We start from the raw sequence: 27,447 nt of genomic DNA, 5'->3' as shown, positions 1-27,447 counted from the left end.
CTCACGGACTAATGATTGATTGATTGATCTATCGATCGATACATCGATCGATCGATTGATTGATTGATTCATTCATTGAGGAACGAACGCTGCAATCCCCCGACCCAAATAGTTTCGATACCTATACCTGTGCCCCGCGGTAATGTGGAGTGGTTACACAGCAACTAGGTAGCCAAGCTTCCAGCTGTTACAGTGGTCATTTCATCTGATCTGGGCAAGGCATTTTCCTTTCGCCCACCGATTTTATTAAACTTTTTTAGCCATGCTCGTTGGGGTACCACCTCGGAAATCCTGAAATCCAGCGGTCAGAAACTCTTCCTTGGAAAGGAACGCTCCAACATATGCTATGGAGAACGGTTTTCCAGCTCGGTTCGATCTGCAAGAGCAAATCGGAAAGTTAGTGTACTTGTTGATTTTCTGACGGGTCGCGCGAACTTTTTCTCGAATCTGCGAATCATTTTAGTTCGCGTGGTTGGCTTTTATCTTAGTTTTATGACTTCTTATCTTCTTGTATTACCTTGTTGATGTTTCTTAGTTTGTATCACTGTCGAAATGTGCAGACTCCAAAGCGAAATTATTAATGTGTTTGCAGAGGAACCTTCAGTGTCATTCGACGATGCTTCGACAAGAGGAACGAGCGAGTATGTGCGGTGAAAATTGTGGACCTTGCGAAGATGTCATCTTCCAGTGGCCTTACAGAGGAAGGTAGGATACCGTTATCTTGCCGATTGTATACATAATATTCCTGTGCAAGGGGATTTTAGTTATTATCCCTAAGCTAATGTTTTAAATCTAATGTAATGAAAAGCATTTGGATATATTGCATGTGCTCAAAGTCGCAAATACGGCGTACTTTAACATTCGATGTCGATTATTTTTTTGCTGTCAAGCGGCGCTGTTAAAGGCCAAATTGCTATGAAATTACAGGAGGAAAAGTGCTCTCATAAGTTTTGTTTTTCAATATAAACACTCGAAAGAAACCTATGACACAATGTCCCCAAGGAAAACGCTCAAACACAACGTTAAATGCAAGCGAACTCCTCTTAACGTTGTGCTCGCGACATTTGACCATCATTTATTCTTTGTGTCATAGATATTGGACTTGCACAGTTAGTGAAGCAAGATATGTTTTCTTTCGTTAATATATCCTCACTGACGGGGTTATCAATTGAAAGAACAAGATTTGTATTTTTTTGTGACCATTTTCCGGTTGTTTCGCGTCGCTATGTTTTTGCGTGTTTATAGGCTTGACTAACATTTTCTATCGAAGCGGTATCCATAACCATGCAAATTTTAAGTGAAATAACAAGATTGATTGATCGATGAGGCAGTCAAATGTCCGTGCTTTATGTGTTTTTATTATTTTCGCAGATTTACAAAGGGAGGCCCGCATTTGTCAGAAATTGCGCCATCCACATATTGGTAAGAAACATTCACTCCTTTATCAGGGATTATCGTGTCCACGTTTTTTTTGTGTGTGTGATAAGATATATCCATTATCAATCATTTGTACTTGGAGACCACTGTTCGGCCTTGACGAAGGAATCAGCACATTCTGTTTGATACAATGTACAGTATATATTCTTTCAGAAATCCCTGAGATTGTGAATTAAAACATCAGAGCTAAATTACATGCCTTTAGGAAGGGAGATAGTTAAACATTATTTTTTAGACCACAAAAAAATCTCTTTTAATCACTGAAATAAATCAAATGATTATTTCCTGTTTTGAAATGCAAGTTCGATTTTAATGTCTAATGTAACCTTCCTTTAATCAAACACAGAAAAGACATCTAAATACATGTTGTATGTATAATTAAAAATCTTAGATCTAGTGAGTAAACGAAAAGAATGCTCCTTTACAGCACGACAGCTGATCTTGGATCTTTAATCAATGTATGTAATGATTTAGTGCAATATTTTGATAATAAAGATGATCTTATTTGCATTGAAGTTGCGATAGAACAAAAGGATATGTTGGCAGAATTTACAGCAAATTTCTTCATTGTACTGGGCTGAAGCCTTGGCAAATGTTTAGGGTGAAAAACATAAAAGGATAAAATTGTTCTATAATTTTATCTTACTTTGACCATTATACCTGTATCATGCTGGCTTATAAATTCAAACACAGAGTTACTGAACACCAACGACTACTGATTCAGACTGAGAAATGGGAGTGAAGAGTTACTTACCTAGAAGGAAATTGACTAGAATAATCGTTTTGATTTTTGAATGGTCTGTCGGCTAATACTTGGACAGTGTAATGATAATTATTGCAAGATTACTTTCTAAATATGAAACAGAAAGCTCTTGCTACTTTGGTCACCGCTCACACATAAATTTACTTACCATAGAATCATTACTTTACCTTAATGAAATATTATGTATGTAAATGCCCTATATAGATAGTGTAAATAAAGAATTGAATTGAGTCTTTATTACCTGCTCAAACAACTATATTATGCATTCAGAAACAAGTATTTTCTAGTGAGTTTGTTCCAGATGACTTTAATATCATTCCTTTTGAGTTGGACTTTTGAGGTGATTGACCTTATTATCATACTTTGTGAATCTTGAAATCCTGTCCCGTGTAATTCATGTGTCAGACTTTTCTTCTGTGTCACATGTTGTCATTTGAGTTGTGCTGTTGATATTAAAACATTAGAAATTAGCTGATATTGTTATAGCTGGTGTAATTCTGTCTTATATAAACTGATTGGCTGATTATCAATGATGAATTCTCAAAATATACCGCTGAAAAAATAGAATGATCATAATCTTATTTAGAAAGGCATTTTACTACGAATGCAAAAATTTATTTGTCAGCCTTTTCTTGTTCCTCAGATGTTGACATTAGTGTAATTGTGTCTTATGCAAACTGATCGCATGACTACTAGACAGATATAAATCCTCAAACTACACCACTGAAATCATAGAACAATCGTTTATTTAGAAAGGCATTTTACTAAGAATACAAAAATTAAAAAGAACGCCTTGACGTTTTAGCGCACTACCTAACAACATTATCATGAAAGGAAGTTGAGAAGTTAGAAACAGACTCCATTCCCACTACAGTTTATTTGTTTGTTGTTAATAATTTATCATCAATAATTTTATGTCTCTCTTTGATGTTTTCCTGTGCTAAGAAGTAATAAAAATGTTATTCTTGACTAAGGAACTTTCTTTGATATTTGCAGGGTAATTTTAATCTGATTGGAAGATATTATAAAAGATATTAACTATTTATATTTTTTTCTTTTGTAGTGGAAATTATAGGGGCTTACTCGATGGATGGCCATATTTACATGGTGTTTGAGTAGTAAGTATTCACAAAACATACTATTGGAGATTAAATCCAAAAACATACTTTCAGAAATTACATGTACGTATACACAGTGCAATATATAAATAATCGAGAAACTTATAGTAACCTTTAAGTTCCAAAATGTGGTGTTCCCAAGCTTATGCTTGCCAAACAAAGAAACAATCCATGAGGAGGAAACTGCACGTCAATTTAGGCAACTACTACCTAGACAAAATTGTTGATCGCTCAATCTGAATGGTTAAAAAAAATCCATATATTTTTTTTTTATCTGGATCACTTGGAATGCATTTTCATCTAACTGCTTGCAGCTGGCCATTCTTTCTGACCTTTAATTTTTTGTTGACCTTGTATTTTTTTCCTGTCCACTGTGGACCTCAGGTTTATCTTGGTTCAACAATGAACAAAAAAAGAGAGTAGATGTCAAATTGAGTCGCTTTTTATTCTGGCACTGAGAATGCAGACACTGGTGGGTTTCCATGCGTAGACTTTCAAATTGGTACTGTGTTCCTGGTGTTGACCAATAGAAAGCAATGTCTTGGGACTACAATTCAAAACTGTGTTTCACCACATTTTCAAATAGCAAGAAGAGAGTTAAAAGCACAACGTGTAGCAGAGTATTTTTGACGAACTTCGAGGTGTTTGTAAATGTGGTCAAATACTGTCTTGACTGTTTCATATATATCCTCTCAACTCAAACTTGAAAGAGAAAATCTAGACATAAAGTTGTAAAAATCTATGCTACAGTGTAGCTAATGATTTCCTTCTTTTAAACTTGATGAACTAATTTATAATGAGTTTCACCAACAAGGAATTTTTATTTCATTTTGATTTATTCCAATTCTCTTTTATTTACAGCATGGATGGTGCAGACTTGTGTTTTGAAATAGTGAACCGTGTTCATGCAGGTTTTGTTTACAGTGAAGCTGTAGCAAGGTGAGAACTCTACTGATTTATCCTTTAGTTTCCAAGCTTGAGCACTGGCTTATTTCTCCTTACTGTATTCTTGCATTATCAAAAAGACAGTTGACGAGAATAAAAGAAAATGATCACTCAAGGGATTGTCTAATGTTCTACTCTGTAATGTACTAGCAACAAATGGATGTCAGACTTCAGGAAAATTATTTTAAAACTGTATCACTCTCCCTCAAGTAGAAATGTCCCAACAATTCACAGCCACCAAACTATACTCATGGATAGTGTATACTTGGTGGATACTGTGAAAGTAGTAATGGTAAGTGAAGCTTCTTAAGGTCATCTGGCTCATAGCTCTTGGTGCTAACCTCTGATCTCTGTAGCATGAAGAGGCTACTCCCGAGTATTGTTACCGTACTCCCTCCTGGATGAAATGCTAGTCCATCACTGGTTACCTCAAGGCAATCTGTCAGGTTGCCTTAACAATTTGCCTACTTGTACACCTGGGTGGAGAGGGGGACTGTGAGAGTGAAGTGTCCAACTCAAGAACACAACACTATGACCCCGGCCAGGGTTCACATCCAGACCGCTTGATCTGGAGTCAAGCGTGCGAATCATTAGGTTGCCATGCATTCCCCAGTACATGTAATTACTAACAAGTGAGTGTCTTGCTCAAGAACAACACACAGCGACCACAACAAGGCTTGAACCAAACCACTCAATGAACAACCCAACACAGCCAGCCTGCCAGGCATCCTAAAATGTGGAGAATGTTCATCTTGTAATGTTGATCTTATTGTTTTTAGTCACTACCTCAGACAAGTTCTGGAAGCAGTGTCTTTCTGTCATGAAAATGATATTATTCATCGTGACCTCAAGGTAAAAAAAACTTATGAAAACTATAATAATAAATAATAATTAAAACATATCTATACAGGATTGCTGCATCATTTTTAAAGAAAAAACTGCTATCAATGCAAGTCCTGTGTTAAAAGATAAATAAATAAATAAATAAATAAATAAATGAATAACCATATGAGGAAGTAGCAGATCCCATTAAGTAACAGCAAATCTTGCCTCTTCGTTATTACTCATAAATAAATGAATAAATAAAAAATAAGTAAAACTAGTAAAAAGTTTCATTAAAATTATGTTACATTAAAAGGAATTATTAAAAATAGCTGCACCTTTGTAGAAAAAGGCACGCTTGGTGCATTCCAAGTTAACTTTTTCTAAAATAAGGTCATTACTATTCCTAGTTTTATAACAGAGAATATCAAAATTTCTTACGTTAAAATAGTTAAAAAGATAGTCTATCTGGGAACGCTATTTGCATTTACATTCACTAACAAATCTTAAGAAACTTGCCCTGATAAATATCCTGCCTTAGTTGTTGATTACATATTTCTAAGACAAGGCTTTTCTGTTTGGTAGATCTTGAACAGGCTATACAAGAGTTCTTTCATCTTGTGCAGCCTGTTCAAGATCTATCAAACAGAAAAGCCTTGTCTTAGAAATATGTTTAGACCAAAAAGGTACCTGGATATTTGTTCTTGGAAATTGTCTAATTTTTTGGTCCTCAAAGCTCACAGTTTTGTAGAGCTTTGCTCTTCGAAAACTGTTTGCTTTTTGGGACAAGTACTGTCCATAGCAAATATTTTCCATCTATATCTTTTATGAAAAGTGTTTCAGTGACGATCTTTGTTTGCTTTAATCTCCTACAAATGACCACCCACAATACCCGTGCTACACTGTATGTGGTCATGTATAAGAGGCCAGAACACGGGACTCATGTGAAATTGCCTTGTACAAGCAGTGTCGGGGAGCAATTATCCTGTCTTTTAGACAGAATTGGCTGCTTATGAAAGGTTGCTAGGAAAATGGCTGGTTGTCAAACTTTTTTGTTTCTGTAGCATTTAATATGGCAACATTTAAGGTGTAATAAATGTATTTGTTTGGTATTTTGAAGAGGGGTGTGTGATTGCAAGTGGTGGCTGCACATGGATTTGAGGGGGAAGGGGTAGGGGGGTTGACTGTTTTTCTATTTCCATGTTATATTTATCAGTAATTGAAAATACATGATGTACGGTGTGGCATGTTTATTATAATTATGCTTTTGATTCATTACAGCCTCATAACATTCTATTATCAAGTAAGGAGAATTCAGCTCCAATCAAGATTGCTGACTTTGGTGTCGCTACAGAAATTGGGGAAGAAGGTTATGTCACAAGTGGTAAGACCAAAGGGACCATAATTTGTTGATCAATGCATCCCACTCTGTGTTACTTTCATTGAAGTTTTATTGTATTAGATAAATATAAACATTATTCTATGAAGTGCAAAACACATAATTTGTTTGCCAAAATAATGTAATTCTGTAATGATGTAGAACAATTCCCTACAACAGCGGGCATATGATTGGAAGAAGATTTTATATATTAATATCTCTTAACACCTACATGTAAATGTAAAATGAGTAGGTTTTGGGTAGTGTAGAAGGTAAGCGGCCTGCCTAGGGATAAAGCTTTGTATTTAGCAGTCTGAGATTGAGAAGGCTATGTCATAGACTGATTTTGAATTGTTTTAGATTGGAAGAATAATGCACTGATTTGTGATTTTACACTGATTTTGTAGGTCGCATAGGAACACCACATTTCATGTCACCAGAGGTCATAAACAGGGAACAGTATGGAAAGCCTGTGGATGTTTGGGGATGTGGTAAGCTACCATGTTTCTTTACGATGTTCAAAAAATGCCTTTCCCACAATGTAAGAAGTTCTACTGTATGTGTAATGAAATTGAAATTTGTCTTTTCTTGTCACATGAAGTGCTCTGTTGGGTGCATGTAGCCCAGATTAGCTTTTAGAGATTAAGATTGTTCTGGTACAAATTAAATCTTTTAAGTTTTACTTGTCCCTTTTTACAGTACTTCTCTTGGTACAACAATGTAACTTTGTTTTGCTGATTTAACTTGTGCACAAGCTAGTATAAGGTTATGAAAGCAGCCATCTTTGTCCTTGACTGTGAGGAGAAGACATCTTAATACCAGGGTTCTGTTTCAAACATTTTATTGTTTAACTTAGTAACTTTGGCTGGGTGTAAGATTATTATTATTAATAGTTTGTTACTCTACAGACTTCATAATAAAGGTATCTGTGATGTTAGTTTCCACTGTAGTTGCAATCTTTGAATTCATGTACATGTAACCTGACTATTGCATTGTCTTTCTTAGGTGTAATACTCTTTATTCTCCTGAGTGGATCCTTTCCCTTCCATGGCACAGGGGAAAAAGTATATGAGTCTATCAAGAAAGGCATCCCCACAGTATGTTAACTTTAGAAATAAATCAAGAATAAATAAAAAAAAGAATTAAAAATATTGGATACAGTGCTCAACAAATTATTTTGTAAATATATGTATGAGACATATGTGTGTACAGTAGTATTGCTGCACATTTTCCCTCTTCGGTTTATTTTGACTCACCCTACCAGGTCACCAAAATGCTGCAAGACGGATATATACACTGATGCTACATGCAATAAAATATGTAATAAGATATACAAATGTGTTTATTCAATTGAAGGGCTAGGTTGAAACATTTGTTAGGTTCAAAATTTGTATGAAATAATTTTGCTTGAAAAGTTATTGTTTATTATTAGTGCCTGAATTTTTTCATGTGTTTGTCAAGTTGATAGAAAAATGTTGCCTGTGCTTGTACATGTATTAATTTGTTTTTCAGATGAGAGCCAAGATTTGGGACAACATTTCTGATGAAGCAAAAGATTTAGTGAAGAAGATGTTGACACATGATCAGAATGACAGACTGACGGCACGAGAAGCACTTCAGCATCCATGGCTAAGTGTACGAAACTTTGAGCACTGCATATTTTAAGACTATGAAAATTTATGTTCCTCTAATGATGTGAGAGTAATTAATGTTGTGTTTCACTATTAAACAATAACAGTCCTACCACAGATTAGTCTTCCCATCAAACAATTATCCTTAAAATTAGACGAAAGAAAAGTGCTTTTTGATGAACGTGGTGGGCATTTTTGTGGCCATTATAAATTAGTGGCTTACCACTGTTTAATCTTCAGAGGTAAAAGTGGATTTAAAAGTAGATTTAAAATGTTTATATTTGTTCTTGTTGTTCACTGTCCTTACTGTGTATTTTGTTGTCTTTAGAATCGCAATGTGCCTCAGAGAATGCATCTTCAAGACTCAGTAGATGAAATGAAAAAGTTCAATGCGAGAAGAAAGTTGAAGGTGATGTACATGTACACTAATAGTTCAATGTTTTTCTCTGTGTGGGAGGCATAGTTGTTTTATGGTTTGTGTGCTGAACAACCCATCAAACAGGTTGGGTTTGAGCCTTGGCTGCAGTCATTTTCATACTTTCTTTGGCAAGGCATTATTTTCAAATTGTCTCAGTTTTTAAACCCAAGTGTATAAAGAAGGTGCAAGGATCTACTGCTGCGCTGATATACAATGACACCGATATCTCCACTGCTATGTCAAACTTGTGTCTCATCCATAACCAAAATCTAAAAGTGTTTATTTCACTCTGCAGGGAGCTATCTTGGCTGCTGTAGCCAGTAGAAAATTCCCAAGTAAGATAATTTTAATTTCTGTTAATTAAATTCTGTGTTTTCCTATTACTGAAACTCAGTTTGGAAAAAAAACTGCCACTCCTGTATCCCAATTTTCAACTTTTACATTTTGAAAAAATTATACATGTATACACTTGTTTTAATTATGTCCATGTTTTAATTTGTCTTACAGTGGCAAATGGCGATGTTATTGGGTCTCAGGTAATATTTCTTTTAACACTGCGAGGAGAAATTACATGTAGATCACAGAAACAACAACATACTTTTTTCTTACAATTTACATTTGTAGATAAAATTACAGCTTTTTATATTTACAGTATACCTGTTTTCAGTTGATTAATATTTAAGTTAATGTATCGGGGTCAAGTAAACCTTTCAGTTTTCTAGTTGGCCCACATATTTGCAAAATTAGTTAACTTGCGGTGCGGGTTAGGAACCAGAAAGGTGCCGAGAAATTAGTAAAAATAATAGATATAATAAACCTACAAACGAACAAAACAAATTACAATTACAGTGAAATAAGAAGTAAAAATAAGAAATACAGTGTTATTACAGTTACAGTGAAATAAGAATAAAAGTAAGGTAAAATGGACAAGTTTTAGGAGAGGGCGAGTTAAAGAGAGCAAATGATAATTGTTACAAGAAGTCAGTTTTTTGGGGCATTGTTTAGACAGTAGATAGCATTATTTTGATGTGTTTAGATCACACGGGTTACCCAACGTTGATTCTATATACTTCTTTGACTTTTAAACAGGACGATGTTTTTGAGTATGAAGATGACGACTTGTCGGCTTCAGGTAGTGATTTCTTGTCTCTCTATACAAAATTCAGTTTACTGGACGCATGTTGCACAGGGACAGTACACATGCTGGTGCAAACGAAGCGGATTCAGGCGTGAAAAAAATTGAGTTGTAGCGGGGACATTTTACAAGAGCAGTGCACATAATGCAAGATTGAAAATTGAGGCCATTTTGTCTGTTCTTCATGACACACGAATTCAAAGCAGATGAATTCCATGCAGCATGTTGCTGGGAAAGAAAAGTTTGTCTCCGCGACAAAAATTGGCAATAAATGGCACGCAAAAAAAATAATCTTGCTGCAACAAGTCCCTAATTTATGTTCCCGCAAAAAGTCCCCGAAAAATGTCTCTGGGAAATGTCCCCGCAAAATGTCTCGGCAAAATGTGCCAAAGAGCGAGGGTAAACCAAATTACAAACCGATAATTAAGTTGGAAAACAGTAATTATTAAATTCTCTATGCAACATGTCATGAAATCTCAGTACGAACTGGAAAATAAACATGCTGATGTTTTTAAACATGAGCATGTTTAACTCTGTTTAAAAACAAAGATAAATAGGCTTAATAGCTAACTGACCCTGGAATCTATAATCGACTAAAATTTATGACCTAGAGCTGTACTGACGTATAGTTTGACTCTCTCTCTCCAACTCTTTACTCTGATCTCCAGGGGCTATTGGCCAACTTCTCGACTCACTAGAAGAGATCCAAGTTCTCACTGGAGCGAACGACGAAGATGTAAACTTTTTACAAAACTTTTTCGAACATCAAACTCTGCAAGCCTTATTAGAGGTAAGAAAATTTTACATTTTTTTGGCTCAAATAGACCCACACACGACCATTTAAACCCACGCCTACCTCAGATTAGAAGGATTATGCAAGCTTATCGATTCAACGTCTTTCCCAAATATGCGATAAGTCCATTATAAATCCAGTCTTATTATAAATCCGTGTCTAATCCTCTTAAAACACCACAGACCTCGACACAGACCACAGACCTCGAGCGTTATTGTATGTGAATGGGTTACAACCGAGACATTTAGGAGAAGGCGAATGAAATGCAAGTCAGTAGAGAAAAATTAAAACTAACCCTCGAAGATCAAGAGGAACAATTATACGATAAGTTCAACCTCTATTAAACGGCCACCCTCGGGAAATGGATAGTGGCCGCTCAAAGGGGACTGGCCGTTTAATAGAGGTAAAAAAAAAAAAAAAAAAAAAAATAGAAAAACCCTCATCGGAACTTTGATTACTGGCCGCCTAATAGGGGTTCGACTGTATTACAAATCTTATCGCACGTGTGATAATCTGATTATTTCTGTGGTTTTCTATAACTTATTGTTCATGCATTATAAAGAGTGTGTTACTCTAAGATTTGCGCCCACGTCGAATAATCGTTGCACTTATTTTATGCCCAACTTTTAAAATTTCGACATAGTAAAAATGAAACTATAAAATTGTCAGTTGAAAACGATTTTAAACGACGTTAACAAAAACCTTGGTTTCCGTTAACTTTTAACCTCGGAATACGACTAACGGTCACTAACATGGTGTCAATGTTAAGTGGGTGTCCTCTCAGCGAGGTTTGATTGTCACATTATCATTATCTCTGAATTCACCTTCGTTGATATAATTACTGAGTGTCTAATGAAGAGTGGGCGAATTTGATTGAGTTATTTTTAAGTTGTTCTGCGTTTATGATCCTTACCGAAACAACAAATTATTAGAAGCAATAGGTTCAGTTTACTTCTTCGCCACAAAGAGATATTGAGATTTTTCTTCCGTGTGAGCGAAACATCAATGCTTAGAAAAGAACGCGCTTTCTTTGCATATGTCATTTAAGTTAAAGCTTGATCGCATCAAATCTTTCGTGATCTTTGCAGCTTTTTGGCGAAAGAATGAATGAAACTTTCAAAAGTTGGAACTTTTGAATTATGTAAGCGGGATAGCTCAGCTGTTAATGGTACTGTAGCATTAGCAAAACCCAATGCGCATTTTGTGTGTGTGCCTTTTAAAAAAGAAAAAAAATGAGCTAGTCCCGCAAGGCAGTTTTTTCTCGGGCATTTTAGCCATTGCGTTTTAATGCTTAAATCTGAATCGTTTTAATTGGACGTTTTCCTTTTATTTAGCAATAAAATATTAGGCGAGTTGTTTTCAAAAGCTGCATTTTTGATGAAAACAATACTGCTTTCATAGCAAGCTTATATGGCTATTGTTAAACATGCCAAAGTTGTGGTAAAGGAAGAAAAAAACATAACTGCTTCGACACATAAATTTTTAAATAACTAATTTCAAATTTGCCAAAACCAGTAGTTTTACAGATGGAATCCGAGTCACATTCTCTCGCAATTGTTCGCCGACGAGCTCGCGGCTTACGTTCCCCTCTCGAGTTTTTCAAATGATATTGTAACGAAAAGTTATTTCGACGGAATCGTTACAAAGTTTCGTTTGCTAGTTAGTAGGTTAGTGGGTATTGTGGGTTTTGATATTCAAATGCTATCTCGGTTTGGTTAATAATTGATCCTATCTGTCAAATATCTTTTATAAGATGGCTGTATAATGCTTCCGTGCGCGTTTGTCTCAAAGCCGTTGTTTCGCCATGTTGCAGGTCTATGATAGAAGTCAAGAGTGGACTGATGAAAATAGGACTTGTCCCTCAGCGTCCTCTCCGAGCGCCGTGCAAGACGCAAAAGAGGTGAGACTGTGAAATGTGATCACATTCTGTGTGGTTTTCATTCAGAATTTTAAGCAAGTGCGTTTATGTGCTGAAGGTTAATTTTGGGCTGCGCTCTAAAATTGTCCTGTTCGGTCATTCGAGGGGAACTTGAGTCTTCGCAGTTCTACTCAAGGAGCTTTTTTGTCCACTTGCCGAAAAGTTTAGGTTAAGCTGACCTTTTTTGGTACCCAAAATGACAATTATATCAATCCGAAAACAACAGGCGTTAAATTTCTCATATCACGAAAGTTCGAGGTGACAATTCTCTTAAGAAAATCGGCGGAGATTATAGACCTTCTGAACAGAGACTTTACCGAAACTATCCGTTGGGTTTTTCATGGTTTGTTTTGAATCTCCTTGCATTTGCCTTAGCCACTGTTAACAGGTTAATAGCGAGAAACTTGCCTGTCAAAGCTTCAATATTCATTATTCATAAAACTACCGACGGCTTCCATTACCGCTTTCTAGTGCTTTCTATTGTTGTCAACTATTCGTTACAACTCGTGTGTTGTTTGTGGTGACAAAGAAGACCACTTTTATTGCTGTTAAAGATTGCTCGTTGTAACTGTTGATTCTGTATCATGCGTAGATGCTGAAACTGCTTAGCGAAAACCTTTTGAACAAAGAAAAAATTGATTAAAAAAAAAAAAAAATGTAAGGACCCATTCCAGCAACCTGTCTACAACACTCCTTTCTTTCCCAATCTCAAAATGCGAACTCTCCATACCAGTGGCCATAGATTCTTTGCTTTCAAGTCTTGAGAATTTGGTAGTTCGTCAACACATTATTCTACAGTTGATGATTTATTTTTAATTCTCGTCACCTGTTTGGTAAACAATGTATGGACTTTGTGAAGAGAAAAGTGACCCTGGTCACTTTTGAGAAGTGAGAAATATAATGAAAAGAACTGGCTACTGATCATTTTACGAAGCAGTTTTCAACAGTTGAATATTATTTCGGCGTCAGTGTTTGAATCTTTCAAGTATTTTTTTTTTTGAAAACGTGACCAAGTCTTCAAATGATTGGCGATTTGGCTGGTGAAATTGTAGTTCAAATCTGCAAACTTTGAAAGATTTGTCCTGTAGAAAAAATATTTTAATTTTTTTTTTTTTTTATAAGGGAACTCGAAGCATTTTCCCATAATTATAATTATGGCTGTCTATGTCCGTGCCAGATCGGCGAAATTTGTGACATCTCATCAGCTTCGCTTTACCGTCTTAATGTTGGCTTTCCTCATTGGCCAATCAGAAGGTAAGTTTGATCGAGAGGCGGAGAAATCGTCATCGATCAATTGCACGAGCGACAGCTGGTTCTTTGATTGGCTGAGCAGTTAAAAGAAGCCAACTGAAAGACGTCAGAACCTTTTGTTGGAAAGCGATTAGCAATGTTGGTATCTTGTGAAAGACGATGTTTTTTTTTTTTTTCATCGATCACGAAACTTTCAGATAAATTGACTTGAAATTTTGGGCATGCGCTCTCGCCTGGCCTGTCTCATTCCTGACAAGTGATCACGTGGTACAAATCGGATTCGGCCAGATCTCACCTTCGGCTTCACCCACAAGAGATGCGGGAACGAAACTAAATCGCACGATGAGTTGAAAATATAAGTACGCTTTTTTTTCTATAATAACCTTGCTTATATAAGAACTTCGAGGCTGGGGAAAGGCTAACATTTTAAGACCACTTTAAGACTGTACCTACCCATGGTCGATTTTTTTTTGGCGAGTACGTTTTTCCTTTTCTTTTTTGCCAACGATGACGTGAATCCAAATTTTTATTCACATTGGTTCGCTCAAACTGTTGTCAGCTACCTCCAGTTAACACGTCATTTATGGTACCCTGAAACAAATTAATAGAACTCTTGTTACAGTTAATTCTTGAGTTCTTGTGATCTCCTTCTAGCTTGAATTTACATTAAAAAGAATAGGTCATGTTTGAAGAGGCGGAGAATTAAATATCAGAATATCCCTTGAAGAATTTTGTTGTTTTCAGTAGGATTAGTGCCAACCTGTTGCAGGTTGTAGTGTAAGCAGGGTAAAGGTAATAAATCGATGATTAGTTGAAATTTTGATTTTAGTTTTATTACTTCGTAGTCAAGTTTTCGGTTCATATTTTCTTTCCTCCAGTTTTGACCGCAGCTGACATCAATCGCCAATTTATAAAGCAATAGCAATGGAAAACCTTTGCGACTTATGAGATTTATAAGAGAAAATGAACCTTGATCAACTTTTAATCTTGAATTAGTGTTAATCAGCTCTCAAGCAACCTGGCCCAGTTAAACCGATAAGTAATCACAATGTTTTCCGTTATCTTTTGCCCTCTACATTTTAATTTGATTAACTTAAAATTGAAGCTTAAAGCAGACTAATATTTATTCTTCTTAGGCAGGAAACGTGCCTTTTATGTTTCGAAATCAGATGAATGCTAATCAGCTGGGTGCGGTTCTTTATCCGGCAAATCTCGAATGTTTAGAATAGGACTTTACTAAAGTACACGCATTAAATTATTTGACTGCTTTCCGGTTTAAATTCTTTTCCTGCGAAAGCTTTATTGGAGGTGCAGCATTTGCTGCCATCTGCTTTCCAGCCTCCATTACCGTGAGATAACTGCTCTGTAGTTTTGCTTATTGAACGATGCTGATTGTTATCTGTGTTATTTTACCCGTCGTGCTGATATCAAATGATATCTTCCCGTAGGTTGTTGAATTGATCGAGTTTCGGGCAGAGGACGACGACGATTGTTACGAGTTACAAAATATCTTGTCGGACCCTCATGTCATGGTAAGTAGTGAAATAACTGTGACATCTTCATATTACACGTCACTTTGAGAGGTTATCACATAGTTGATCCCACAACAACATTTGCAGTGTTATCTCAACTTACATTTGACTTCATAGATCTTATGTCGTTGACTCTTTTCCCCTGCTGTACGTAAATGTTCTTTGATTTGACATATTAAGTTCTTGTTTGAGGTGATGTACAGCATTACCTTGTATTGTAGCGGAATCTCAAAAGCAAAAGAGTAGTTCACTGAGACAGAAAACAAGAGGTAATTAAGAACTAAAATCAAACAAGGATGTTTTAGGCTGTTGGAAAATTGAGTCGGATTACGACGGAGCGGTATGAGCGACTTAGGCTGAATTTTCACAGAGTGTCAACTACGACTTCTTCTTTTATTAAGAGCTCAGTATCAGCTGTACTGGATATGGAATCGATTTTATGCAAAGTGATACTCTGTTAAAATCTGCACGTTGTTAGCTCGATGTTGATTAGAACCCCTGCAATAATGAGGTTGATTTTGTTGAACAGCGCTGTGCAAATGACGCGATCCCATCTGAATGCAGTCTTGTTTTGTATCTGAATTTCTCCAAATAGAGTAAAAAATGAGTCACGTTTTCGTCGCGTTATTGGTCGAAATAAGTCACGTGGCACCTGTTCCCTAAACCCCACCAGTTAAGAGGGATAATGTCCAAGTAGAGAAAATCGAATTTCCATCGGTTAAAACTTTCCAGTGTCAATCAAAGTCGTTATATGCGCAGTAATGTGAGACTACAAGCCTATATAGAAGACACGCGATATCGCGCTGAAAGTGATCCAAGTCTAACTAGTTAACAAATACATAACATGCTGCCGTGCGTCTGTTCAGTGATAGATCACAGACAGATGCATTTTGACGTCATCTGTGATCAATTACTAAACCAAATCTGAGAGGCACGGCAACATGGAATCCACTTGTTTTATGTAATAACGCAACCAAACAGATGTTAATGACGTCATCTGTACATCTGTCCTCCAATAGATCATAAGTAAGAACCAATCAAAACGCGAGAATAATTCAACTTATTATATAATGATTGTTAATCGCATTCAGATGTTTAACCAGAAATGTTTTCCCACCAGGCAATGCTGCAGTCGCACGATGAGGTGCTGAGAAATACTACCTCAGGTGAAGAAGTCAATCCGTATCAGCCTGATAACACAACTCCGTACAGCAGTAGGATGGACGATTCTGTAGGAGATCGACCGGAAAAACTAACACGTGTTCGACTCGTCCAGTTTCACAAGAATCCCAACGAACCTATGGTAAGTTCATGTGTGCACGCTCTGCTTGCCTATCTCTCGCGAATTCTCGTAGGGCGCAAAAGCGGCGGTACAAGACCGAGATTAATTGTGGGCATAATCCCTTCACAGGGCATCACTCTTAAGCTAAATGAAGAGGGAAGGTGTATTGTGGCGCGGATCATGCATGGGGGAATGATTCACAGACAAGGTGAGTTTATCATGTTGACATGTTGAAGTCAACAGCTTTGAAACTTTGTTAGAATGTTCTTGTTGTTGGTCGCCATCGTGGAAAACAAGAGGCCATTTTTTAGCTGAAATGAAAATTGCTGAACGAGCTGTGTAGCGATTGTTTCTTTTTAAGCACAGAAAAATCTTTTCTTTTGAATTGTCTTGTTTTTTCGCGGTTTAATTTGGCTGGAATTTCTAATAGCAAATGCCGATAAAGTCAGTGGTATGTTTTACTTCTTCTCCACAAAACCAGTTTGTTGTCCTCAATACTTTGTAGTTTTGACGATAATCACAATGCTGAGATTTTGGCAGCTCTATTGCATAACACCGGTAATCTACCGCAAATATTGTAGTGAAAATTCATTCTTTCACTCAACGTAACTAAATTCTAATTTCACTTTTGTGTAATACTAAAAAATATGGCATCCAAAGGCATGTTTTACGTTTTCTTGTTTTAGTTGTATTGCGCATGCGTGGAAGAGTTTTTCGGACAACCTCCCTGAAATTTGTGAATTTTGATATCTTGATTATCGTTACGTGGCATACTTAATTTGCACAGGAAAATCGTATTTTTTAAAGCGGATAATCAAAATGTTTAATTTCATGTGCAACATGCCCTCCCACAAGTGTGGTGTGGTGATCGCATATAAGACAGCTTTGTTAACTATCGAATCTTTGCCTTAAACTAATGAGTAAGGAAAATAACGATCTGGGTGACGCCAGATCTTGTGGCTAGTGTCACTTTCAATTTTTTACGGAGTTGCAGGCTGCCCTCGGGTGACCCGCTTACTTCTGCGGGATGCCCTTGTTGTAGCGGCCTCCGCCACAATCCCCACATCACAAGTAGAAAAAGAATCAGCGCACTTGGAAGTTCTATAGGAGCCTGGCCGCTAAGAAAAGAAGTAACAAAGTGAATATATTATGAATAGTATGGCAGAAATATAGGGAAACACCCTGGTCGGGTTCCTCATTGTAATTTCTGCTTTGTGGCATTGCTGGTATTTCAGGTTCCAATTCTCAAATTACAACATTTTGCGGACATGCCCCTTCGATTCTGTAACCCCAGGGTACCAGCTCGCCCCACTTGAAAAATCCTAGATCCGGCCCTCATTACGTTGTTGTTGTTTTCCTTGACTGATAGGTCGTAACATTCATTTGTAAACTTCTCATTCGTTCAGTTCAGTACAAGTCTTTGTAGAGGGGTTTCTGTTGCGACTGTCGTTGTCCTGGTTTTCTTTGTAGCAGTCTTACAGAAGTTTATTCCCCGTCCACACCGCGCCGAAGAAATTTGAAAACGCAGCTTTGTTTCTACGGTTAGGCCTTCCGTCCGCACTAATCCGTCACGAAAACGGAGCTTTTCGAAAACGCTCTTCAAACCAGATGAATTTGAAAACGCCGGCTCTTCGTTTTCATTAATGTAGACGGAAAACATTTTGAAAACGAATCTTTGCGAAAACGATGACGTCACGATAATCACGTGATCTCCCTGACCGAATTTTCCTCAAACACAAATCCAAAATGACCTCTGTTTGTTGCGTTTTCAAATTTCTCCGGCGTAGTGTGCACGGAAAACATTTCATGCGTTTTTCAGTATGAAAACGACATTGTCAAATTTCTCTGGATATTGTGGACGGGGCCTTAGAAAAGTCTGTTTTACCGATAGATTTCTCTGACTCGTTGGCTTCCCTCCTTCTCTTCAGGCACACTACATCCAGGAGACGAAATCAGAGAAATAAATGGAGTGAACGTGGCGGATAAATCAGTGGAAAATCTTCAAGCTATTTTGGTAAGTACTGCGATACCCTGACGGCATTGCTTTCACCATATTGTGTGTGAAACAATCTTCCCATTAGGCGTATAACCACAGTGATCAAAACAGAATTTCTCTTTACAATTTCAATACTGTTGAAGGAAGAGAAGAGAAGTGAAGAGAATAAAGAGAATCATCAAAGAGGGGAGGCCATCTTGACTGACCTCCAAATTCTTAGAATCGACATAAAGGAAATGTTCAACTGTCAGTGATGAGAATTTGTTAGTCGATCTTGGAGAGGTTTTGATAGCTGTTACGACACAGGTGAATCGTCTAGAAAAGTTTAGTTTAAATTTTATGATATTATCGTTTGTATTCCGTCGTGATCTTTCTTAATCCTAAGCATTCTTATTTCTATTCGAGCAGCTATCACTTCTGTGGGCGTCATTTTGTTCCTTTTGTGATGCACATTTGTCGTGCCAAGTTTCAAGAACACTGCTTCAATATTTCTAGAGATATCGTTTATTCAGTATTTTACCATTTTTAGTTGCAAACAATATGATGTCATCACTGATCTAATTTGCATAATAGAAAAACGTCAATATCTCTAAAACGAACAAAGATATTTCAAAAAGAAAAAGGCCATTCTTTATTTTGAAAGGCCTTTCAAATAAGCAGAAATTATTTTTCATGTCATATGTACTTTAAGCTTAATTTGTATTTAATTTGGTGGACTACAGAAAGTCGCGTAATTTTTCGGGGCAGTTGTTAAGTTACTTACTGAAGGAGAAAGAAAATACGACATCACCTTTAAAAATAACTGTTTTTTTTCTTCTTTCCGTAGCGTGACGCAAGTGGAAATGTGACGTTCAAAATTGTACCAAGCTCAAGAAATGTCACGCAAGTTTCTGAGGTAAGTGTCCCATGAAGTGTAGTTAATTTTCTGCTTTAGGAACTGATTATCATCTCAACTGTTAAGTGTTGGTCTTAGTACTTTCACAGTGCCTCTCTCCACCCAGGTGTATAAATGTGTTTGGCAAATTTAATGCTGGGGGGGACCTTGCGATGGACTAGCATCCCATCCAGGGTGGAACACAAATACTCCTGCTCGCTTAATGCGACGGAAAACGTGATAAGGTCCGGTTTGACCCAGCGAAGACTTAATCTAACCGTAGAGTTAAAATTGTGCAGCGCCGTTTGTTCGGGGACTATGATGTCAATGCTGCTGATATTTTGTGTAGAGAGTTTTGTCATAACAAGCTAATTGCTATTATAACATAACTAAAGCAAAGTGCGCGCTCTGATTGGTTAATTTAGCGTCTACTATTTGCCCATGGGTGTACGCTGCTGACGTGTGTGCTAATGTTCACAAAGTAAATCTTTTGACAGACATTGTTTCCAAAGTAATGGCCGACGTTCTTCTCCCAGAAATGCGAAACTGTCTTCACAGTTGTGTGAAGATGAAACTTTATCGAGTAATTGGTGTGCAGTCGGTTGTCATGAATGAATTTTCGCGCGCTTGTTTTCTCTTGTCATGTAAGACGACATTTTTTTGTGATGTAGCTCAATAAAAGAACTTCTGTTGTTCCAATGTCTCAATGTTATGTTATAAAACAAATGGTAAACGCCATAGCGTGTACTATTGAGTTATGGATGCACTTGGGAGGTTTGCTGAGCACTCAAGAAGCTAGAGTCGCACTCGGCTACCGCCTTGTGCGACTCTTACGCTTCTTTCGTGCTTAGCAACCTCCCGCGTGCATCCATAACTCAATAGTACACGCTATGGTGTTTACCATTTGTTAATTCTCTTATACACTTATACACAGCAATACCTTCCCCAAGTTATAGTAATAACATTCAATCAGTTTTTGGTAACCCAAAAAACTTTTGTCATAGTAGGATACCCACCACCACCCTCTCCCCCCCCCCCCGGGAATTCTTCCACCATGTGGTCTTCGCTTCAATAGTTCATTTTAGCGTGTTTGTTCGAAGGCCAGTTAGTATTAATCTATTTAAACATTGCAATAAAATTGAAAAATTTGAAACCAACTTGGTTTGCTTCACGTCATTATAATATGATATTTATTGACGACTTAGAAGTATTCACTGTTTTTACTATCCCTATATCTGCGCTTCCTTGTGGACTCGTCATTTCTTTTACATAACGTACTGACATACCACTGAATGTTTCAGGTGTTCGTGCGGGCGCTGTTTGATTACGACCCCAGAGGGGATGACCTTATTCCATGCCAACAGGCTGGGCTATCGTTCTCTTGTGGGGATATTATTCAAGTAGTGAGCAAAACCGACCCATATTGGTGGCAGGCTATGAAAGCTGATGATAAAGACGGCTTTGCTGGACTCGCTCCCTCGCCCGAGCTACAGGAATGGTTAGTATTCCGAGTCTTTGTCGAGTTATTCCGATTAAAGCCGAATGCTGTCGAAGTTGAGTCTCGTATAACGTCGTTTGTTGTTAAATCACCGTCATATTGAATGATATAACGAAATGGTCAAACAGACCTGAGAGATCGTATTTCAGCACATTCCCAGTCACTGAGAATGCATCACGGTGTTGTTTGTGTAAGTATAGATAATCGTGTTAATCCGAGTGCTATAAGTGATGTTGTAGTGACACACTACAAGTGGTATTTCATCCTGTTAGCTACCTGTTGTAACAAGCACCTTTTTTCTATTTTTAGGCGAGTTTCGTGTTTAGCGGCGGAAAAAGCCAGGAAACAGAATGGTGGTGAGAGCGTTTTTGACAGTAGGAGGGGTGGGGAATTTTTGCATTATTACCGTAGAATGTTACCACCGGCAGTGCATCGCGGCAATCTCTTAAGACGGGAAGGGAATTGAGGCAGGGAGGGGTGAACAATTGTTGTGATGAGGATCAGATCGTATCCACTGGGGGGTAGGTTTGACTCCAAAACGCTGCAATTTGTAATCTATCTTTGAATTAGATGATTTTGTTGCCTAGTAAATTGAAAATACTGCTTAGCGTGTATTCCGTGTTTCCCTTCCAGTCAGTTTTAGCCGTTGTTTCTATTCCTCTTTTGTCCGTTTGATTGATTTTAGCGAGAACGTTTGGACTGTCGTGGTAGAAATGTTGTTCTCTGAGCTCTAAATACTTAACTTCACATGTACCGTGTTAATTTTTTTTTACTATTATTATTCCAGCAACATGCATCTGGTTCAACAAGAAAAAGAAGAGCGGTCGGGATAAGTACGTCGCTAAACATAATGCAGGTTTGTATGACTTGATCGGGAAACAAACTTGCCTTCAAATTGATTAGAATGTCAAAGGAGCTACGTCACGGTTTGGGGGTCTTAAAAAGTTTAGCCTAAATTTTTCAAGTTTGTCGTTAGTAATCCGTGTCAGTCTTCCCCATCCTTGACCATCCTTGTTCCTTTATGGTTTCTTTTTATTTGTTTGGTGTTTTTCTATCTTAGTAAACTACTATTTTCAGGTTTCCTTCAATTTAACGGTAATTTTGTATGTGGCCAAAAGAACTCAAAATACCGTGACTGAGCTCCTGTTAATCAAATGTTTTTTTTCAACTATTGTTTCAGTGTTCGATCAGCTTGATCTGGTTACTTACGAAGAAGTGGTGAAGCTGGATTACTTTAAACGAAAGACGCTTGTTCTTCTTGGTAAGGCATTGAATATTTTTAAACTCCATTTGCCATACATAGATGTTTTACAAGCTCTGAGAAGATGGAAGTAGATAATGTACTTCCACGCTATCAAGCAACTTTTTAGGAAAGTGTTTCAGTCCTGTTCGGTTTCTGGCAAAAAGTAAAAGGACCCGCCATTTTCCCAAATGATTCTTCCAGGCGTTTAACAATACCGGCATTCTTTGCTCGATGTCTCGTGTTTCATAGCAACGCCGCTGATCTTGAAGTGAAAATTGCTGGCTCAAATGGTGTTGGGCAGAAATGTTGTTGTTTGCCATTAAGTTTTAGATGCAAGTCATTCATAATCGACCTGTTTTGTTTCTTTTAGGGGCCCATGGTGTCGGAAGAAGGCATATAAAAAACACGCTCATAAATAAATACCCCGAAAGATTTTCTTACCCGATTCCACGTAAGTACGATTTCATTTGTTCAACATGTTTCTTATGTGTAGGTCATTTCGCTGTTGGCAGCCATCACAGGGTTGTCTTGAAAAACTGGCGAGTGTGTTTTAGTGTGGTGGGGGTGGGGAATGAACAAGTTGGCCTCTGGGGTTGAACCTCCTTCTGTCCCCACCCCTTTCCCCCCACCCCTCACTACCCCCTTCTTTGTATTGTGCTGATCGTGTTAAGTCAGGTGATTTGTTAATTTTCAAGGTATTCACATTCTGTTAACTTGTGAACCATCCTAGATTTTTGCACTTTGGACATTCCAGAAATCAGTTTAAGACATGGGATTCTGTATTGAGCGCCATGTTTTTAACCACTAGAGGAAACCACCAACTGGACATATGAAGATACTTAAACTACTATTAAACTTAAAACGCGCTTAGAGCGGTGTTCATTTGAAGGTATTCGGATCTGCTTCGGTTTTACATCACCACGGTTAACGATTGGCTGAAAAATCGCGCGCTACTTTATTATCCAATCAGACGTAAAACCAAAACCAATCGTGACTCGCTCACGCAAGTTTTCGCGCGCTTCGTGCTGACTGCACATATTTTTTGGGAGTTTTGATTGGGTCAGTGGATTTTCTGCGCCGTTTGTGACTTGCCAGAGTGTTTGTTTTCGAGGCACTCGATTGAAAAACCGCTCTATATTGTTCCTGACCTCGAGAACAAACGAAGGTGTACTAACTTCAGGTCATTTTTCCTGTCAGATACAACACGAGAACCAAAAGACGGGGAAGAGGATGGGAAGAACTACTTCTTCGTCTCCGCTGAGGACATGTTATTGGACATAGAGGCAAACAAGTACCTGGAGTATGGAACACACCAGGGAGCCATGTATGGCACCAAACTCGACACGATAAGGGACAACCTCAATCAGGGCCTTACAGCTATACTCGACGTGGAACCTCAGGTAAAGAGAGCCCCCCAGAGAGGCCTCTCAGTACGATTTCTTTCCAGCCCTCCAACAAACAAATGAAATGGGAATTGCTGCATACGCTCACGTAATGGAGAGTCCGTAAAGTTAGATGGGAAGCTGGGATGGAACTGATAAAATAAAATAAATAAAAGACTTTATTTAACCTGAAAGGCCAATCAGTGATCACTGGATCACTGGTATTAACTGGCGATCAGCATTTACATATAAATGCTGATCTGGAATGGTACTGTAATGGGCTGCCACAAGTCAGGAGATAGTCAGGGAAAAAAATTTCAAGGTCAAGGAAAGTCAGGAAATTTTACTTTGAGTCAGGAAAACTCGACATTTTGAAGTAAAGTCAGGGAAAATTGATATAATTACACACGGCTGATTTAATACCACTGAAGGCTGAAAGAAATATTTGTGGTCACTGTGATTTCAACGATGTTTGTCCTTAATGAGGAAGGATATTTTGTAGAAAATTTGTCAATCGCTGTTATATCTGACATTTTGTATATCTTTGGCCTGGAAAATTTTATTTTTATCAGGGTCAAGTCAAGAGATTTTGAAAAGTGATGTCTGTGGAGACCATGAATTTGGCTGAACCAGTCAATACACATTGTACAGCTGTGAGCTCTTGAGAAACTCTTATGTACGTAGCCCGTCCAAGCATTAACCAATTGTGTTCATTGTGGTTTTTCTGTCAGGCACTCAAGGTTCTTCGGACGGCCGAATTCTCTCCGTACGTTGTCTTCATCTCTGCGCCAACTATCGTTGGAAACGACAGCATGAAAGGCCCGTCCACGCCAAATGGAGATGTTGCTGTGAGTTTGAATTTATTATTGTTTAGAGCGGTTTTCACTGGAAAGTCGATAGCAATTTGCATTCGCCTTGGTTTTGCATTACCACGCTTTGCGAAAAACTCACGCCACTTTGTCAGCCAATCAGGAGTAAATCCAAAAGCAACCGTGACTCGTTCGCACACGTTTTCCCGCGCTTTGCGTCGGCTACATGTATTTGCTTTGAGTTTTGATTGGTTCACTGGATTGTTGGTTTTTTTTTCTTTCCATTGGCTAGGGTGATTACTTTGATTTTGGTTTTACGACACTCGATGGAAAACTACTCAAAGCTAATGATAATAAACCAAACATGAACCTGAATGATTTGGACGGGAAAATTGAAACTGATTGCAAAATCCCCAGGCTCACTCTGATTCTCTTGACAAGCTTGTCATCTTGTGTTGTTGTTGTTGTTTTTTTTTTTGTTACAGGACGAAAGTCTTCAGCGGCTTGCCAAAGACTCGGACTCACTCCGTCAGACTTATGGACATTTGTTCGATCTGACAATCGTCAACAATGATATCGAGGACACCATACGCCTGCTGGAGGACGATCTCGAACGCCTCCGAAGAACACCCCAGTGGGTACCCGTGTCATGGGTGTATTAAGCCCCCTGCCTCCCTTCCTGCGAATTATGCGAGTATGACGTGGCGTAATCCATCTCTTCCCATTCCCCCTCTTCCAGATCGAAAATAAGGTCACTAGACCCACTCCCTCTGCGCCAGCTGTAAGACGAACTAACATTTACAGTCATTCCACTTATACACAATCCCACTGCTGGAGTTTTGAGTCGTCGCCTGCCTGTTCCGTTAGGATCAGTTCATGTCCATCCACCAATCACGTGATAGCCTCGATATCCGCGGAGTTCTACAAGGGGCACTGGGCACCAGGGCGGGAGTTTTGAAAACCTGCTGTCTTGTTGTATAGGGGAGATTCAGTCTCACTTTGAACTGCTATATACCAGTAATAATTGAAAATTTATTTTGTGTGCGACGGAGTAGCAAGTTTCACACTCTCAAGTCTTGGTAATATAGTCACGGAAAACGGAGTGATAGCCTTGAAGAGGCTATCACACTTCATTTTGTACAGATCTTTGTAGTATTACTGCATTAGGATTGTAGCTGTTTTCTCTCGCAGATAAAGTTAGAAATAAAATTGCTATGAAATACGCTATCCCGTTCTTGCTCAGTTTTTAACTTGGTTAATTTATGACAGATGTTATGTTGGGTTCCTCAGTGCTCGACCAGTCACCGTGTAAGAGACATGTCGTATGTATACAAAGTTAACACAGGCACGTGCCGATAAGTTGCACGTGTGTTTGTTAGTTCTGATTGGCTGGCAAGTCTGGAAGCCAACAAAAACATGTCAAACCTAAGCAAGACTTAAAGCTAAGAGTAGCGGCAAGTCGCAACGCATGCTTAATAGAACTTAAGTTTTTCTCCCCTTTGATTGCAAAGGCTGAGTTGTTTATCTTTGCGAAAGAATTGTTTATTTTATGAATAGAACCAGCATTTGGATTGAGAAAAAGGTTTGAGAATTTAACCGTGTTTTCCAAGTTCTAGTAAATGGGTTTACACTTGCGAAATATGTGTAAAAGGCAAAGATTACTGAATTTCTTAATATAAGTTATATAAAATTATATCTTCTCTAACAATTCTACATGAGTGAGTTGTAAAGCCCTGGCCATGAAAATTATTTTTGTTTTTAAGTTAAATGGTTCAAAAAATAGACAAAATAAGCCTTTTTATGGTGACTGTCTGAGGTTCAATTTCCTTGCAAAACGTCAATCTTCGAGCGTTTTTTTTTCCTTTCTTTTTTCACTGAGATCGTGTTTAGATTCGCAGGAAAACGAAGCACCGTTTTAAGATGGCCATTAGCAGCATATTTAAGAAGGAGACGTGGTTTCTTCTATTTGTTTTGTTTGTTTGGTTTTGGTAGCTTGGTAGCTTGCATGTAGATAAGGCGTTTGGTAACACACTGAGTAAACCCTCGCTATTTTGAACACGGTATAATTTAATGTGCCATGTCTGTGGACTTTAAAGCATCATTAAATAAAACTGGCCCCTACAGCTTGGTATGAATGAACGTCAATTAGCATTGGATATTTCTCGAGATTCGCTCGGAGTCATTCGTTGTAGTCGATTTAGGGCTTATCTTGTAAATCATGTCACATTCAGTGGTAATGTAAATACGAGCGGGCTTCTGGCGCGGTAAAGGTTCTGAATTGAATAGCATTGGTAGATGAAACTCGCTTTTGTAATTAACTGTTTTTATAGAGGGATAATTGTACAATAAAGTATTTGGAACATGTAGATAGTATGACTGTTTCCTTTATTTTGTATTCCTCTCGCTTAACCTAATTTCAAACGTTAGCCTAATTCCTAGGCCTCGATATTTCACCGCCGTCCGTCTGGGTCGGGTCTCTTCGGTCTAGCGAGAAAGCAAGGCTATTCGTGTCGGTTACGTCACCGAAATGCTGCAATGGAAATAGGACAAAAATGAAAGCACAGCAAAAAATATTTCAACAATTGGCATGTATATTCCCCTGATTACTCGGGAGAAATTGTTTTTGGTAATAACCTCGGCAAAGTCTGAATAATTGCTGACAATCAAAGGCCTTCGTTTCAAATCTTCGATCAAAATTAATGTAAGAACTGCGAGACTTTGAGTCACCTCAAATTCCCGCTCATGTGTACTGTAACGACATCGTCCAACAGTGTTGGCAATTTTACTTCGCCAGCTGTAATATAAGTTTTCAAATGGAAGCCTTCAGAAAAGTCACCGTGATTTACTGAACTGCTGCTAAGGAAGCTATGTTTCTAACCATGCGAATCATATCTAGAGATCTCGAACCTCTATTGATAAGCTGGGTTTGGCAGTGATCGCTACATTGAGTTCGAACCATGTTCATGTTGGGTTGGGTCACTAGACCAAAGTAGAAGAAAAGTAATTTATCAAACACGAAAGATCGTGTTTGACCGCATTTTCATACACCGAGAAGAGAGTTGAAAACACGACGCGTGGCGGAGTATTTTTGACAAACTTCTTGCGTGTTTGATATATCTTCTCAAACAATCGAAACTAAAACTAAGGAAGCAGAAATCGTAAAGATTATGCTAATTACGATCAGATATCCAAACACCGTCACGGTCATGATTTAATGACTTA

At 38.0% G+C, this 27,447-nt stretch overlaps 1 protein-coding gene and 1 non-coding gene across 3 annotated transcripts; both read left to right on the top strand.

Annotated features, from left to right (window-relative positions):
• The first annotated feature begins 173 nt into the window (after positions 1 to 173).
• LOC110059234 (peripheral plasma membrane protein CASK-like) lies at positions 174 to 26,591 on the top strand. 2 transcript variants are annotated; one of them, XM_020765935.2, is made up of 29 exons: positions 174 to 396; positions 593 to 705; positions 1,372 to 1,422; positions 3,264 to 3,318; positions 4,180 to 4,257; positions 5,043 to 5,115; positions 6,367 to 6,469; positions 6,871 to 6,954; positions 7,469 to 7,560; positions 7,976 to 8,098; positions 8,423 to 8,503; positions 8,808 to 8,847; positions 9,020 to 9,048; positions 9,602 to 9,644; positions 10,316 to 10,437; positions 12,254 to 12,340; positions 15,058 to 15,141; positions 16,262 to 16,444; positions 16,553 to 16,631; positions 18,352 to 18,437; positions 19,246 to 19,314; positions 20,595 to 20,791; positions 21,101 to 21,144; positions 21,579 to 21,647; positions 21,972 to 22,052; positions 22,405 to 22,485; positions 23,232 to 23,434; positions 24,148 to 24,264; positions 24,711 to 26,591. In XM_020765935.2, the coding sequence occupies exons 1-29, from the start codon at positions 347 to 349 to the stop codon at positions 24,885 to 24,887; spliced, it is 2,694 nt and encodes an 897-aa protein (XP_020621594.2). In that variant the 5' UTR covers positions 174 to 346; the 3' UTR covers positions 24,888 to 26,591. The 2 variants fall into 2 exon arrangements, with proteins under 2 accessions (XP_020621594.2, XP_020621593.2); XM_020765934.2 differs by having other exon boundaries at positions 21,101 to 21,147.
• LOC149109872 (U12 minor spliceosomal RNA) lies at positions 17,327 to 17,476 on the top strand. The gene has a single exon (XR_016208873.1). It is a non-coding gene; the product is annotated as a U12 minor spliceosomal RNA (small nuclear RNA).
• Positions 26,592 to 27,447: the final 856 nt, after the last annotated feature.

This window comes from Orbicella faveolata, unplaced genomic scaffold (assembly GCF_042242905.1).
Source record: "Orbicella faveolata isolate gen_17 unplaced genomic scaffold, um_ofav_v1 contig_25, whole genome shotgun sequence".
In the NCBI taxonomy this organism is placed as follows: Eukaryota; Metazoa; Cnidaria; class Anthozoa; order Scleractinia; family Merulinidae; genus Orbicella; species Orbicella faveolata.
This window is presented reverse-complemented; position numbering and strand designations above follow the sequence as displayed.

What these genes read in the sequence shown, in the direction of transcription:
- LOC110059234 (XM_020765934.2), top strand. Translation starts at nt 347, where the DNA reads ATGGAGAACGGTTTTCCAGCTCGGTTCGATCTGCAAGAGCAAATCGGA. An exon ending in CAGTGGCCTTACAGAGGAAG is followed by an intron (nt 706 to 1,371) that starts GTAGGATACCGT and finishes TTATTTTCGCAG; the next exon opens with ATTTACAAAGGGAGGCCCGC. An exon ending in ATTGCGCCATCCACATATTG is followed by an intron (nt 1,423 to 3,263) that starts GTAAGAAACATT and finishes TTTCTTTTGTAG; the next exon opens with TGGAAATTATAGGGGCTTAC.